Genomic DNA, 18,645 nt, shown 5'->3' on the forward strand with positions numbered 1-18,645 from the left:
TTAACTTAATTTTATATAATGCAATTTTGAAATTTAAACAGCATATAACAGTATGTATTGCAGTAGTAAGTCGAAGAGTTGTTAATAAAGTCCATGACACAAATTAATTAAATATTAAGTTAATTAAATATTAAGTTAATAAAGAAATCTCTTCTTAAGCAATTACACGTTCGATTAATCTTGTTTCAGTGTTTAATCTTTAGTTAATAAAAAGTAAATTAATTAATCCACCAAAAAAAACCTGTAAATTGTAATTGACCAACTCTTCTTTCTATCAATTCTTCAATATCTTTTTCCTCGTATTTCCACGACATTATTTAATTTATAATTTAATAAATTAAAAATTTCGTTTAACCTTTTAACATGATTATTTTATACGCAAATTACTGCGTGATCAAAAATTTGAAAATTAAAAAATTAATACACAGCGGAGAATTCATTCGAGTTTTGTGCTCGATATTACAAGAGAAAAGAATTTTTGCCAAGAATTTAATTATTATGAAATATTCAACCATAAACTATTTCTCGATGTCACGTATAAAAGTGGTATTGATGCGTTCTCCGTACTACGTTATTACCATAAATAACGATTCTTAAGGTAGAAGTGGATACTCGGGATTGTGGCACCGTGGGCGAAAGAAAAGAAATATGGCACAGCCAGGGACGCACTCTGCTCGAGAAAACCGATTGCTAAACGAACGATTTTTCTATGCGTATGGTAACAACCTGTTATTACTGCTAAGGAAATAATTATTGTTTACGATAGTACGCGCATGAAAATTAAAAATCGAATTTTCAATATGTAATTTAAATCTTACGTAATAATTTTCAACGAACTTTATATGCTAATTACAAATGAATGATTATTATTAATAATTATTATCTACGATTGAATTTTCAAGTTTTCTTGAACTACTTTTCAACAAGTTCCGTTCAACTTTAATATTAATTTAAAATAAATCGCCTTTTATACTATGAAACGTTGCTAAAATTATTTAAATAAAATACTGAATAAAAAGTCGTCTCCTAACGATTAATATTGAATTAATTATTTCAATAGATTTGTTTCATATGAATTTCATTCAATGCAATCATGAATCAATCAATTCATAATTTATTTGAAAATAATAAAGTTCAAAGAACAAACATTAATGTTTTAATTTCGTTATAATTTTGTTGCTGATATATAGCTAACAAGCTCAATCTATTCGGTAATTTGCATATAAAATGTAATAGTTACAAGTATGAGAAACATTAAAAAGTTACGTTTTTAAACGAGCGAAACGTTCAAATCATTGAATGATAAAGTCTCTAGTAAATATTTAACAAAAACATTAGAATTTTTCCGTCCCTGTACGTAGGAGTAGCTCGACTTCTGCGAACGCACTAACCGGACAAACTACGCTTGTGCGCGCTTTTCTCGCTCGCTCAACGAGCGCACACGCGCAAGCGTGCTAGATTTAACACCTAACATTAATTTCAAGCAAATGTTATAGACTCCTGTATACCTTTTCCTGCTTGAAAAATACTCAACAGGGAACGTGTATTAACATTTTATAGGAACGTACTTGAAATGATGTTTTATAGAGACATTTCTCTAAGGTTCTACAGTTTCAATTACGCATTGAAAAGTCGGGGCAAAAAATTTGGGAATAGAATAGTATTCTGTGTACTTACCCATTTAGAATTTCAGAATATATAAAAATTTAATTCTTACATTAGTTGTAAAGCACGTGTAAAGAGAAGAGTATGTCGCTTTTATTATAACAATCTTGTTGATAAATTGTATAAAATTAAAAGCCTATTACTATCCTGACTATTATAATTTATAATTCTGTATAAATTTCATTATTATAAACCTTACAATTCACAGACTTACATTTTATAAATTTAACAAATTATAAGCATCCACAGTCTATTAAGAAAAAAAAACAAAAAAAAAACACAATTCATGAGAAAAGAAATTTACGGTTTCCTTCTTCGACGAAGATTCTTCAATCCTGGTCATTGTCAGTGCTGGACCGAGAGAAAAAGATTATTTCGTACTTCGAAATTGACGCGGACAGATCGAGCACCTGACTTGGGAAACGTCAGTGCGCATGCGCGTACGCTAGTCTTGTGCCGCGATGCGCACTCGCGTGCAAAACACGAAGTGGATCGAGCCAGTATCGAACAGACACTCTGCGGTGTCACGTGGATTGATCCGACGATCGATTCGTTCGACGCGCGAAACATCACGACGAAACGAAAAAAAGAAAAAAAAAAAAAAAAAATAAAACGAACAACCGACCGGCCGGTGCTTTATTACCAATATCGGATTACCCTTTCTCGCGAGGTAAGTTTCACAAAGTGGTAGCGTTCGAGTCGCGACACTTCTTATTCGCGTCACACTTCGAAGTTGTGACATACGCGTTTCGAACACGCTCGCTCAACATCGTCCTTATAATATATTTCTAGTGATGAACAGAGTTCGTTTCTTGGAAAGATCAAAGATTATATAAAATCGTACACAAGCTATACAGTAAGAAGTACAACTGAATAAACAACGATGTCGACGTTTCGTTAGGCGATGGAATATCAGTAACATTATTTGAAGTTCCAAAAAAAAAAAAGAGTTAGAAAATTCTTCTATCCTGAAGAACATCCTCGAAAAAGATTTTTCAATATTTTTAGAGGCGTCTGAATCGTTACAATTTTCGAGAGTAAAAGTATCCTTGCTTTTTTACTTGCATAATGTAAAAACATCTTTGAAAAGTAATGAACTTGCGACTATGAAAGTAAAAGTAAAGTAGATTATATATTTTTTTTTTTTTTTTCTTAGGAAATTATAACAGTTTGAAGTGTCGACAATTTTTCATCATTATTTGTTCATCATTAGTTGATATATAACCTGTATATAATATTTAGAGACACACAGGTAATCGTACTTTTTCATATTCGAGAAATAAGCGCTACCTTATGGCAATACCTTTTGCATACAATCACGACTGCATTCCGCTCGCTTCGCGCTAAATCATTCAATCCGATAATATTTCATACTTTGTCGGCCTTTTATCGTTCGATGCATTATTAAATGCACCATTGGAGCTGGAAACGTTGAAAGGAATACCTCGAGAGGGAAAAGTAATTGCTATCGATCGGTGATATCGCGGAACACGTCTTAACTTACTACGCTGAGCCAGAGAATTCATTTGCCAAACTATTTCTTAGGGAATTTCAATTTTAAAGGAAATTTGAAGAATTCTTTAATTTTCATCGTCTTTTTTCTTTTTTTTGTTTTACATACTGTTGAAATGTTGTAAAACATGCAATGTTAATAGAACTAGAAGAAGGATCGCACAAATTCCAATTCTTTTAAATAAAAATTTGGTATCGGTTATACGACGATACTGACGTTAAACAATTTTACGCTTTACACAGGATGTTAACGATTATTTGCGTTGCAAGACGTGTTGAATTTATAACAGGTCGAAGCTCAATAAAAAAACTCCGTTAATAGCACTACGTCCATGTATAATTGCACCTGCATTTGACATTCAGTAGTTCTACGAATGTATTCGAACATTTGTAGAAATCTTTTATGAATATGTGTGCTTTATGAAACATTTTCTCACGATTCATATATAATAGTCAAGTTTGAAACGAAACTAGAAATTACCAGAGTTACTATTCACACAAAATATTTACTACTTTTCACAGAAATCTCAAATTCAATATTTGAACAGTCAATTATATTATGTTAGCACGCATCGATGTTCACTGAAACCGCTTGTTACATATTTAAAATATAGTTATTCACGTTGCGTACTAACATTTTATTAAATATACGCTGTACTTTTTGTATACAGTGGAAGGCAAAAGTTTGTACGTACAGTTGGAGTAAAGAGGAGAATTTTTTTCTTTTTTTTTTTTTTTTGGCACTTGCAGTAATAAATGTACATAGGCGAACGTTAATTAAATCATTTGCTAACTTATAATGAGGCAGTATATTACGCAATGGTAACATTTCATCGAGGCAAAAATGTCGTATCGTTCAAAATGTCAAGAGATCAAAAGCACGAGTCCGCCTCTTTAATGAACAATTACGTACAGTCTATTATTAGTCAAATTTTCAACGAAACGATTAATGAAAATCTGATCTTGCTTCCAAAACTTGCTTAACCATTTTCACGATACATAATCTTTTGTCTGTACAAATGTTGAACGAATACTTAAATTACTGAATGTTACTTTGTATAAACACATCTATTACTAATCTATAGATACGTATATAAAATACAGAGTTGCAATATACTTGAATAATATAGGAAATTTATATTTATATTTAATTTATATTTATTTATATTTAATTTAATAATATAGAAAATATACTTGATTATACTATATTACTAATTAAAATATACTTGAATATACTATATTATACTATACTATTAATATACTATATTACTAATCTATAGATACGTATATAAAATACAGAGTTGCAATATACTTGAATAATATAGAAAATTTATATTTATATTTATATTTAATATATATTAATATATATAATATATTTATATTTATATTTAATATATATTAATATATATTTATATTTAATAATATATCATATTTATATTCAATAATATAGAAAATATTCTCCTTTTCATTCTACAATAGACTAATCGCACGAATGCTTTTTATTCAATAAAAACCCTGCGCGTTAAAGCCTCGCAACAGTATCTTCTGCGATCCAGGCGAGGAAGGATCTTAAAAAAAAAAAAAAAATGAAAGAAAGAAAGAAAGAGAAAGAAGAAAAATGACATTCAGGAGCACGGCCGTGAAGAGAACGCGGCGGCCGTGAGTCACGCTGGTAAAATAAACGCGACGTAACTTTCGAAATTCGCTGCAGCGTTTCGCATTTGTGCTTCAACCTCGTTCAAAGTGGACGGAATGAAATTCAGATCGGCGTTTTTTTTTTTTTTTTCTTTTTGCCCACCTCGGGACGTCTCTCTACGAGCGAACGTGAAACGCGTTAACCGTTTCGACGTTCGTACGCGCGAATACAACGACGGCCACTGTTCGAGGCGAGTTCAAGCCTCTCAAAGGTTCGCCGAGAGTTTTTCGACGCGGCGAGATTAATTGCTGCACGCCATCCCCTGTACCAGGCCGTTGCATTTACGTTAATCCAATGCAAATGCGAGTCTGTCGATACATTCGGTATTTGACAAATAGTATTTAGTCACGCGTCAATGGTACACGTGATCCAGTTTGCGCCTTTAATTATGCTTCCCCTTTTTCCACGGTGCTCGATTTACGGCTGTCCTGCGCTTTCTTCGAAAGAAAGATTTATCGATCTTTTAATTTATGGTCGATCGACATTTAGATTGAATAACGCTGCGCGCTGTGAAAAGCTTCGTACGTAATCGGATTTTCATTTTTGTTAACAAAGGAGAGGAGTTTGGTACAATTTCTTTAAAATTGTAGATTAAATTCTTTAAGATGTTAGAACTGGTTTTGTTTGAACCTGTTGTTGCGCAAGACTTCTCGTGAAACAATTAAAAGTTGAAACACTTTGAAACATTGTTACTACGTTACTGTATTCAACACACTGTGTTTTGCAATTGACGTGTAAAAATTATATGTGAAACTAGCCGCGTGTACAGAATTCAAAGAGAAGCATAGAGAACTCATCATCATCCTAACGAATATATACCTGCAGTTCGTTTCGTGAATGAAATCTCTCAGCAATCGCCGTAAATAATAGGATTTTGTATTAACATTCTGGAAATTAAGATCCTCCCGTACTGCGATAATTCACAGTTGAATTGTTTAATTATGGTCATGCACGCGATCGGGCCACACGTTTACTACACATTCTTCGCGCGGCGCACGTAACCCAGTAAGCAGATGATCGGTTCTCGGTGGATGGGCGGAAGGTCAACTCCCACTTTCCGTCTTCGTGGATGTTTTATCCATGTAAGGTGTGTTTCAAGGATCGTTCGACGCGAACGCTTTCAGTGACACTCACGTCGAAAAGTGGGAAAAAGTGCAATTATAAAAGCGTCATCAACTTGTCTGATGTTTTCATTCCCTCGTTGATTGTTGCCGTAAATACGCAATTAAACTAACGGAGGGCGGGGGAGAGACAGTGCGTTATTTCCTCGAGGTTGAAATCAATTACACGTCTCGCGTGTCGTGTAAGCTCCTCATAAATTTTCATTCGCGTCCTCAGAAGAATTTCAAGTGTGTTACATACACAGTCTGTTAGATTATTAATCTCTGTTTACTCGGTTTAATATTTAATTACCAAGTTTTCTCCGTCGTCTTCCTCATCTTTCGATGTTTAAATTATATTTACGTCGTATTATTATGAGATCACGGCTGGAAATGGAAATTGCGCGTGATATTTATGAAGTTTTGTAATTGATGTTAAACGGAAGTATGTTGAATAAAATGTCGAATAAAATTTTTCTCGCAAAACGCTCCGATCCTGAGAAACAATTCAATTGAAATATTTTTACCGAGCACGAGTCTACGAAATCAGTTTTCAATCAAACACGCTCAAACTCTGTCACCTTGGAAACAAGTTATTAGAAATTTAGTTACAAGTTACAAGTTGTAAACAAAATTTTTATTCCACGGTCTTCATTAATTTTTCCACGTGAAAATAATTTCATGTTCACTGCATGGAGTTTACTGTATGCTTGCAATAATATAAGTTTCTTGCAACTTTTGTATACCCATATTTTCAGACTGATTTCAAGTTACATCAGTGCAATTCTGTATCCTCGCAGTATTAATGAAATTTCGTTGCAGTATTAGTGAAAATTTTAAAATGTTTTGCGTACTGTTGATAATATATATTCGTACAAAGTCCAAACGTTCCTCTGAGTCATTGTGCAACTTGAAAATTGGAAATGAGATATTCAATTGAAAAATTTAAAATATTAAAATATTGTTTTAATTAAAATTTAAAATATTAAACTATTATTTTAATTAAAATTTAAAATATGAGGTGTTGAGGATACGAAGTCTTCGCTATACTCAATAATTAGTTTCTCAGTCGAATCTGTAACAAGTTTTTCAGAATGGATCAAAATCTCCTCTCGCTGGTTGCCTATGTATACAAAAATATATATACGAAAGTTGCCTCATTGTGTACAATGTGAAAACAAGAAGGAGAGGAATATATAAATAATACGTAATCTTTTTAGTCATCGTGGAAAAGAGGACACCGGGCAACGAAAGCCCGCACAAAAATAGGCGTTACGCCAAAAACACCTCGGCCTATAGTTTATAAAACTACCGCGATCGGGCAGTCGGCCAAAAATATAACATACATTCGCCAATTTATTTTTCCTGTGTAGCCAGTTGCTTCCCGGGAAAAGTACGGCCGACGGATTCACGATAAATCGGGCAGATAGCGACCGAGAGCTCTTATTCAATAGTTCGAAAATTCAACGTGATCAGATTTATCGGCGAAAGATGATATGTTAGCGTGAAAATTTCTGATTCACCTTTCTACGATATTCTTTTGCGTTCCAGTTCATTTGTATTCCATTGTGTTGCATTGAAAATGTGACGCAACGTTCGCGCAGACATGACCGCAATTAAAAAAAAAAGAAAAAATGAGAAACGGTTGTGCAAGTGAAAATAAAAAGGGAGATTAAAAAAGGATTATTCCGTTCAACGCAACTCGAGAAAATAACCCGCAATTAATAAAAGTTAAGAAGAAAAGGAAAGACTGGAAGATTGAATATCTAAATTCACGATTCAAAGCAATTATAAAGTAATTACAAAACAATTAACTTTGAATGTGCGAGTATTATGCGAGAAAAAAAAAAAAGAAACGAGGGAAGACTCACTTTAAGTACGAACTGATGTATTTTTTAAACGTATGTCGATATATTTTTTACCAAAGTACTATAATTAAGCGTAATTAACTCTTCCAAAATTAGTTAAAGAATATGTTACATAATTCCTAGTCCTCAAATTTCTTATATTTCAATTTCACTCTCGTCTCAGTAAATGAGAAAACTTTCGATGTTTCGTAAAGATCCTTTAAAATTGGAACATGAATAACTATTTTTCGTAACGTCTATTTTTCTTTTTCAACGATCGAAAAATATAATTTTAATTAAATAAGATTAAATAAGATTAAATTGATCCTGTCCTGTTTTTATAAAAGATAAAACTGCCAATTTTTCTTAAAAAAAAGTTAAAGTTAGAAATAAACGTTGAATCACTGATAATCAAGTACGTGTACGTTTGTTTGAAATTTAGGATGATATCGTGAGAAACAGATGTGCGATAAATAATCGAAAATTTCTCTAGCAGCAGTAAAATTATGGCCGGAGCGCTTTTCGCAAAAGTTGCTATATTTACGCGTAGAGTTAAACAAAGAACGGGATGGAGAAACAGACAGCAGGAAAAAAGGGAAAAATAGAATGGAAACTCTGGGCGCCAGTTGGCTGGACCATTGCCACCCACGTGATGTCAAATGTCGCTGTTAAATTTACACGAGCCAAGCTTTGCTTCCCATCCCGATTTTTTCGAAATCAGAAATCAGAAAGAGAAATTCACGAATCGGCAAGGTGTCGTTGAAAATTGAACTGAAGCTCCTTCGATGTCAATTACAATGTGTCAAAATAGAGATGCAAAATACATCTAACATAATGTAATGTAAAGATAAAGGTATCATATAAAATATGAAAAACTAACGATACCTCGAAATAATATTGAAAACATATTTTTAACCATATTAAATATTAAATAATATTTTTTTAAAAATATTTTTAAACACCGGTGTGTTTGTTGTATTTCGTCGAAATTTTACGAATTGTTCTGCGAATTTTAGTAATTAATATTTTTCACTTGTGCTACTTTGTAATGTATCAGCTCTCATGTCGAATTTTTTCCATTACAGTAAATATAAATTATGCGTGTACCTAGTTACTCTCTATTTTTTCATTCTTCACTAGGAAAACACGCTCGTTTGCGTATGAATTATATTTCAGTAGATAAATCAGTTTTTTGTACTTGCGAAGTAATTATTACTCATACGAGCTACTATCAGGAAAATATTCCAAGGAAGACAAGAATAAGAACAAACATTGTGTAACATTTAAATATCAAATATAACATATTCAGTAATAATTAATAAACATTAGAATTTAAATAATTTAAATATTAGAAAATATACACATTTCCTGGAATTGTTAAGTGAACACGATCAAAGATCTGAATATTAATTGAAATTAATTTCTTTTGACATTTAAATGCAAGATATTTTATACAAAAAAAAAAGAATTCCTATTCTTCACACCTTATCCGAACAATTTCTCAATCACAATGAAATACTTCATTCTCTATTGTGCGCACAGAAGATACACAACAGATAAGAAACGCGTGACGCAACCAACACATGTAACTAATGTTTTTAGTTGTCAATGGGTTGATTAGTTGCACAGTTTTCGATCGTGTAATGTAACGTTACCCGTTACGTTAACAATCGATCATTTCATTGATGCATTGATGTGTTGCCGGCGTTGCACTCTGGGCGAAGGCCATCGAAAAAGTCCTTGAAACATCTTAGCCGCATTTCCGTTGAATGTCGACACGATGGAACCCGATGCGAGCACATCATCTACGAAAATGTTTTGACTTGCCTTGCGAGGCAATCGACGCAGCAATTTGTTACTGAAACAAAGTTAAAATTGAAATTCGTCAGTGTTACGTTATCTTACAAAGAACAAAGAGTTGTATCTTACAAAGAACAAAAGTACACAGCTATTTTGAAGTCAGATTCTAGATCATTTCGAGTAATGAAACTTTATACCGACAGCGAGACAAATAAAATTTAATATCAATTAGAAAATTAGAAAATATATTCGGTAAATATGTACATTTGGTAAAAAAAAAAAAAAAAAACTAATAAATGAAAACAGCATGAATAATCGTCGAATTATTTCCCATTGAATAATAGAATTCTTATTATTATTATTATTATTATGGATGATTGTTTAAATACTTTTATAATTTTTGCTAAATGTTTTACATCTAAAATGTAAATAAAATATTCAACTTCTTCTCATTTTTATACAACTGAAGAAACAATATATTTTATGAACAAGCGACAGATAAATTATTCAATAAATTAAATGTACAAAGCATATCGTAATTTACAAATAAGTATAATATATTATGAGATCATTAGTTATTTTGAAATATAAATATATAAGTAAATTATAACAAATAAAGGTAGGCTGTATTCCAACTTTATCGTTTCTTCGTGTCTTAGCTATTCACAGTATAAATTAACCAACAATTATATTATAACAATTATATTGTATTTACACATTATATAATATTATAATATATTATAATTGTATTATAATTGTATTTATACAATTATATTATATTATAATTATATTATAACAATTATAAAACTTGCACCACACAAATAAAACTATGAAGAACACGAAAATATTTGTAAATACGACAAAGAGCTCGAATTTTTATTTAGAAATACATTTTAGTAAATCATTGAAATCTCTGAAAATCCATCGTTGCAAATTTATCAAATTTCTACACTGTTCTTCTTTACTGTTACATTAAAAAATAGACAAAATGACTGATTAATAGTTTCCACTGTCAAATTTAACTAACTAATTGTAACTAATTTTGAAGGACAAAAAGAAGGAAAAATGCTCGAGCGATCGAGCTGATTCACTATTCGCGACTTCGTCGTCGTCGGTTTAAAAGTAACTTATGCCGAATGCCAACGCAGCTCTCAGCGATTGAACACAAGTAACCAGCTAATTTCGTCTGATTCGCCAACTCACCGTTTTCTTCAAATCCGCATCTCCTCCTCGTTCCCAGCTGCAGTTTCTCTTTCGTTTTGCAGATTGTTCTTTTAACTTTTAATAGCGACTGTACATACGCTTTAATGAGTCGAAGCCATTAAACATTTTTAATGAGAAGCAATCTAAAACTGTCCCGATGTTGTCGAGATTATTATGCATTTGCCGACAAAAAAAAAAAAAAAAAAAAAAAAAAAAAAAACGCGTTGTCGTTCAATTGCAATAATGGTTTTAAAGCTGTAGCGTTGGACGCAAGAAAAAGTCTGGGTCTTTCTTGGATAAAATCCATTAAAAATATACGTAATTCAGATTGTGTTAATGAAAAAAAACTATTAAATCAACACAAGAAATAATATTAAATAACAATATCGATAATAAAATTAATAACAATTAGAAATAATACGAAATATTAACTATTACCACTAATGTTAAGTGGAATTTTTTATTTGCATATTTTTATTATTTTCACCTCTAATTTACACAATTTTCAACTATGATAATAATTTCTACTCTTTCTATTTCTTTTTTCTCGTTTCTCCAAGCATCGTTATAAATAATAAATAATAAATAATAAATAACCGGAGAAAAATTTATGCAACACAAGCCGCTTTTAACGCAGACTACATACATTTACACTCGTCGTCGATTACTATCGCTTAGAATGAAATCAACTGCGGTCATCATTTTGATTGGCACAAGGACCTTGAACGACGATGCACAATGTCACCACTACTCTGACACTCTGTTAACAATTCGATGTAAGAGATCATCTCACGTGTGTTGATACATGTGTATGTATGTATGTATGTAGTTAGCGACGTCTCGAAGCATTTTTAACTTCTGCCAGTTTAAAAGCGACATCACGGTTAAATTTAGAGGAGAAAATAATAAATACGGCACGAATATTTTCGAAAACTGAGCGATATTTATTCAAACACGGTCGAATGAATCGGTGACAATGCACCTATTATCGATTATCCAAACAAAACTTTTAGATAAAGGGGAGCATGAATAAGGCATTTAAACGCGATGAATTTTAATACAAGTTATTAGAGCGGCGGGAGTAAAGTTCAGTTCAAACTTTAAATATAGATCTATACCGATATGAATGAATTATAGATCATTAACCAAGGACAATACACGTCAGAAATGTAGAAAAAGTTAAAAACTAAGGAATTTTCTGATTTTCCATTCCATTACACTTTAATATAAATTACACTTTAATATAAGTTATTGGTAGATTGTTGGATTTTTATGCAGATTTTTCTGAAAATAATGAAAAAAGGGTAAAATCTAAGCAGAGCTTGTTTTACCTGTTAAATAATATATTATTACATGTTATTGCATGCGCAAGCATTAATCTGAGGATTTAAATATGAATTTTTCATTAATATAAATAAACAAACGAAGAGGAAATATACAAAAGGTTGAAAATTAAAGAATTCTAGTTTTCCCTTTCACTCGAAACTATTCCATTGTTAAAAGATTAATTACGATCTATCGAAGTTTATAATTCCAAAGTTTCCACTTTACAACAAAACATAAGATAAGAATTAAAGTACCGCGTTCTCTTTTAATCATCGAAATCAGAAAATAAGTATAAGTAAATCTATCGCGTGCTTCTTTCATGATATTAAATAACTATCGTCTATCTTTCTTTCATTGCTTCACATTCACTGATACTTGAACTGCAGGAATATCTGAAGAATGAAGAACGATTTAAATAACGATCAAAAAAATTGCGGTAGCGACGCAATTCAATCTCGTCTGCACTTCGGATTTATAAAGTCGAGTCTGCACTCGACGAAATCATTAAAATATGCAGCGATCCGTAATACTCGGCTGTGTAATTACACGCGTTTCAAATTATTACCACGCTTCCTAATCAAATCGTTTCATTCAAAACACAACCTGTGATAAAAATAACAGGTACACACATCTCTTAAAATCACGAGAGATTTTATTTAGAATTTCGCAAACACACACATACACACACACACACCTCCACCTCCGTTCAAGAATGCCAACACAAAATTAAACAATACTTCATACAATTCATTCCACTCACGAAACAAAATATTATTTCTATGCAAGAGAAGTGGACGAAAATTGACGAAAATCGCGCGAAAGTGAACGACTAGGAAACATGATAAAAAATTTGGAAGTTTGGTCACGGGCTGGCCCGAGTAAAAAGAAAATGTTTTATCTCCGAGTGGCTCGTTAGGGGAATACAAATTCTAGAAACCGTCCGGGTTTGCGTTTCAAGGTTTCAGCGGCGATCACGCGAGTGTGTCTCCTCCGCAGATGATTCTTGGAAGACCTCCTTGGCCCCTTTGCCCCATTCGCATTGATGTCTCCGCCGGAATAAAACGACCGTTCGGCGTTTCCCGTGGAAATACATACACTTTCTTCTACATTCAATCGCGGCCCAGACGTGATTTAAATAGTTGGAACAGATTTACTTGGATTTACGGTGTTATCTCATGAAGTAGACTGCGGATGTTTACGCGATTTTATTTTTAGGAGCATGTTTAAAGAATCTAGGTAAGAATAAGTAAAAACGGCAAACTTTACCGGCATTTAAAAGATAATTGGATAATTAATGGCTCCCGTGGCAATAATAACAGTATCACGCAAGTCCTTGTGTGAATAAAAACTCTGGGAAATGATTAAAATGATAACATTAGAATATCTAATTGAGTATTTCTACTATATAATATTGTACAATCGTGAGAATATTAATGGCATTTCTAGTCGTAATGATTTGAAAAATTACAAACAAGCAAAATACTCTTCCTTCCATTATACATATTAAAGAAAATTGTACTGTTGTTATCAATTACAATATGAAGTATCGATAATCGACAATTATTAATAGTAGAAATACATCTTATTTTCTTGTAAAGAAAAACACAGAATCAACTTTATGAAGAATAATAATAAAATAAATAAAATAATATGTTATATATATAACATATTATTATTCTAAAACAATAATAATATAAATAAAATAATAATGTTATATATATATAACATATTATTATTCTTAAATAATAATAAAATAAATAAAATAATAATATGTTACATATATATAACATATTATTATTCTTCATAAAGTTGATTCTGCGTTTTTCTTTACAAGAAAATAAGATGTATTTCTACTATTAATAATTGTCGATACTTCATATTGTAATTGATAACAACAGTATAACTGATATGAATTCGATAAGTATAACAATATATTTTCGTATTATACAAATATATAAATACGTATACATAATATATTAGTTCATGCGCGACATTGAACATAAGAAGATCACTCGTTCTAAAACTCGAATATAATGGTACCACACTTCAAAAAAAAAAAAAAAAAGAAAAAAATAGACGTGATTAAAAAGCAGCAAACAATCACTGAAATAGTCCTTACGAAACTTTATAGACATTATTAAAATCCCGACTTCCCCTTTCATCGCGGCGAACGATTTCCATAAATCAATCCATAGAACGACCGTGTCCCTCGTCTAATCAAAAGTAAGATCCCAACGTATCAGCCCACGACCACTATCATTATATCTCTCTTAATACCACGTTACAAAACTAGTTTTACGAAACAACGGTGTTCGACAGTCGTACACGTAAATACGCGCTCGCATAAGTGCGAGGCGAACCAAGAGGTATGACCGAGATGTAAGAACGTACCAGGGAAACAGAAATAAATCTTCGTTCGCGATCTTTCTATCGCGAACGCCGGGCATTACACGCCGCCCACTTAATTCGAAATGCCACTGCTCCAGGTTCACCACGGTTTTAACGTTAGAACCGGCTTTCAGGTGTTCACCGCGAAAGTTTCTGGTTCTAGCGGCGCGCCTCCGCCGGATCCAGTTCCCGATCTCCTCGAATCTGCCATATTTATAAATGTTCGACCTCTATAAATAGAAGTACTGTTGCGTTCACGCGGAGGAGTAGTTCCCCTGCTGGCTATTCCATATTATGTTAATTATTAACTTAATTATTAACTTTAATTATTAATTGTTATTAAAATTAAAGTTAATAATTATAATTAACATAATATGGGATAGCCAGCAGGATGTTATGTTAATTATATATATAAAACATAATATATATTTTATAATAAATATATATATAATTACTATTAACTTAATTATTAACTTTGATTATTAATTATAATTAACATAATATGGAATAGCCATAATATAATTAACATAATATGGAATGTTATGTTAATTATATATATATAAAATTAACATAATATATATATTATATATATATATATATTTTATAATTAATAAATAAATAAATAAATATATATAATTATTATTAACTTAATTATTAATATAGAATAGCCAGCAGGATGTTATATTAGTTATATATATAAAATTAACAATATATATATATATATATATATATTATACATATATTTTATAATTAATAAATAAACATATATATATATAATTATTATTAACTTTAATTATTAATTATAATTAACATAATATGGAATAGCCAGCATTATATATACATATACATAATTAACATAATATATATATTATATATATATATATAATATATATTATATATATATATTATAATTAATAAATAAATATATATATAATTATTATTAACTTAATTATTAATTATAATTAACATAATATGGAATAGCCAGCATTATATGTACATATATATAATTAACATAATATATATATATTATATATATATTTTATAATTAATAAATAAATATATATATTTATATATGTTAACGTATTTCGTTCTTATGATCTAATACTGATGTCACAGTGTATGAAGAGTTTTCTACTCATAGGTGACTATATCAAACCACTCATGACCCACTAGTGACCATATTAATAAACTCTTATTACTCATAAACTCTTTCTTCGCGAGGAAACGTTTCAATTAAAAGTCGTATAATATCAAGGAGAGAGATGAGATAATACGATGCAATAATCAAGTGTCTCATGTGATCTTTGCCTTTTCAGAAAGATCACGAAGGTCACTGTAGGTTTTCTCAGTGGGGAAACGTAACGTTTGACCTTGTATTTTCAAAATAGTATATCGGGCACGAAATAAAAAAGACTATTGAGGTCGAGTAATTTAAGGTTAAAATTCGGTGACTCATCCCGTATATCCATTGATGCATTCACAAACTCCGTTCTATCATTCCGTTTGAGCATTATATTTAGCATTCTGTAGCTGTTACAATTATCACGGCTGTATTGAAACGGCAAGAACCTATTGTCATTTTGTCGTGTTAAAAGATTGAATTTCTATTGGAGTTGAAATGGTAGACGATAAACGGCTGTCAAATCGGGTATATAATAAAAATAGATTGCTAATAAATGAATACTATAACGGATTGTTAATAATTGAAATTGGAATGTTAAACAATAAACAACTGCTCAGAACCAAGCATTCGAAAACTGACTGACTGTGAATAATAAATTAGACTGTGTTGCAAATGTGTGTGTATAAGAACATTTGCGAATATCTGAAGTCACTCTACTATCATGCATATTCATACGTACATCAAAGTGACAATCTTTTAGCACTTGTTACAGCAAGCAATTTACGATCGCCTTCTTATATTTGCACAACTCGTGATTTTTGCTTCAACTCGCAATTTTTTAGATTCGTCAGCGTATTTCACGCATTTTATTTCTCTCTCTTTTTTTTTTTTTTTTTGTTTAAATTGTTCTCCAGACCTCGCAAGGCAGGGAAGTTGAAGAGGAGCGCAATGTCAGCTGCGGTGAGGGAGAGAACGACATCGCACACCAGTAGAAAGATCGTGAGTCATGGTGGTCCTATATCTGGCCAGACAACCACGGCCAACAGCCTCGAAAACAACTTAGGTAAACCTTTAAATGTGTCACCAGAGGTGTAATCCTATCCTTGGATCATACTTTTTCTACTCAGGCCCTGGTTCTGTGACATATGATTTCGTGACTTTCACTAAAACGTTTGGAAACTATTTGCGTGACAAAGTAGATTCTTTAATCGAATTTTAATTTTATGTTCTTTTCTTTTTTTCTTTTTTTTTTTTTTCAAGTAATTTTGAAAATGTAATCCTATCATTGAATCATTTCTTTTCTAAGGCAATGCATACGTCTTTCGTGGTTTCATGACAAAAAGGTTGAAGATTATTTGTATCATAAAATAGACTCGAATTTCAATTCTATATTTCTTTTTTATTCTAATGTGAAGTAATTTTGAAAGTAGCGTAATCATTTCAGTTTTTCTACCAAGAATCTGCAAATGTCTCCTATAATTTCATGACTTTTGTTTAAATTCGTACGAGAAAGCTTAAATATTTTGCTCGCATCACAAAACAGATTCATCAATTTGAACTCTATACTATTTTTATCTTAATGTGGCATGATCTTAAATCGATTCCTCAATCACCGCACAGCTACTGGTCAATGATATCAACGGTAAAAATAACTTTCTTGTTTAAAACGATAAACTATAAAATATTCTCGGCTGGAAACTCGAATTATTCATTCGTCAATAAAATTTGTCGAGAATATATCAAAGTATGATAATATATTTTTTACTTGTGATAAGATATACATTATTTACTCAGACAAACTCGACATCATTCGATACTATTAAAATTGCGTGAAAATTGTGTATTTATAGCAATGTAGCTCGTGAAGGTACTTCAAAATTAAAAAATTCTTATTTACAAATATTACGTATGCTATTGATAATGATAATGTGTATATGGAAAATACAGTCAGTGTATCAAAAATTTCAAGTATTTCAAAGAGAAAAAGAACGGTCTCACGAATCTTGATTAATTTTAAACGCTTAATTATATACACCTAACCCATATCTTGTAACTTCTACCTAAATTTTCAATACATATAACTGAAAATGTCATTGGCAACGCTTAAATTTCGAAATGTTCAGAATATATTCACAAAGAAATGTTCCACGCATGTTCCAAATAGCCCCGTAGGCAACGTGCCTTGTCCAAAGTACAAAATTGACGGATTCACACATTCCATGATTTTAGATGCTCTTCTTGAGGACCTGCAAACAAGTGTCTCAAGAAGTGCCACCCCGAGCCGCGGTGGCAGGGCACTCTCGCCTCAAGTGGAGTATCGTGTAGCTGCAAATCCAACCAAGGTGGTCTCCGAAGGCAGGTGAGTAAACCTGTGAAATTTTTCGACTTCAAAGACGTGACTGGCGTGCGCGCGTCTCTCAATGGAAAAATTCATCGGTTTAACTTTAGAGGCATTTCGCCAACTCGAACGATGACAACCACCACTGAAAAGTACGTGAGCAGTGGGCCGAGTGGTGCATCGAGTGGTATACCTGGCTTGGACTTCATCGATTCAGAATTACAAAATGTAAGTATTGCACATACTGATGTTTGTGCCTCGGCTTTACTAATTTTTTTTTTTTTATATATGCGTGTATTTTTCTCTATCAGAAATGAAAGTATTCCATGTTTCAACAAGTCTGAACGTCGATCGACTTCTGAGAAATTTAAAATTCCAGAAATTTCCAGTAGCTCTAAGAAATTTCTGCGTAGATTCTATTTCTTTAATGAAATTGCAATGAACAGAACGTCTGATCTGGTTATTTTATTTCAATGAATGGAAATAAAAAGTTGCATGATAAGTCGTTATTTCAAATTGCTGCTGTTTATCTCTGTTTCAAATGAAATTGAACCTAGATTACGTTATGAAGTCAGAATTACTAATGCGTACACACGTTCCGTTTGCTTTTATCCGAGTGAAACATTCAGAAAACTAACATGACACAG

The 18,645-nt window shown here is 31.6% G+C and overlaps 1 protein-coding gene across 1 annotated transcript in view; it reads left to right on the plus strand.

Annotated features, from left to right (window-relative positions):
- The first annotated feature begins 2,122 nt into the window (after nucleotides 1-2,122).
- The window catches only part of LOC122533660 (mucin-5AC), a 29,523-nt gene continuing 13,000 nt past the window's right edge, over nucleotides 2,123-18,645 (plus strand). The window contains exons 1-4 of the mRNA XM_043663583.1: nucleotides 2,123-2,335; nucleotides 16,575-16,723; nucleotides 17,890-18,019; nucleotides 18,109-18,226. Coding sequence (XP_043519518.1) covers nucleotides 16,609-16,723; nucleotides 17,890-18,019; nucleotides 18,109-18,226 — 363 coding nt within the window. The 5' untranslated portion in view covers nucleotides 2,123-2,335; nucleotides 16,575-16,608. The remainder of the gene's footprint in view (nucleotides 2,336-16,574; nucleotides 16,724-17,889; nucleotides 18,020-18,108; nucleotides 18,227-18,645) is intronic.

This window comes from Frieseomelitta varia, unplaced genomic scaffold (assembly GCF_011392965.1).
Source record: "Frieseomelitta varia isolate USP_RPSP 00005682 unplaced genomic scaffold, Fvar_1.2 scaffold_545, whole genome shotgun sequence".
NCBI lineage: Eukaryota > Metazoa > Arthropoda > Insecta > Hymenoptera > Apidae > Frieseomelitta > Frieseomelitta varia.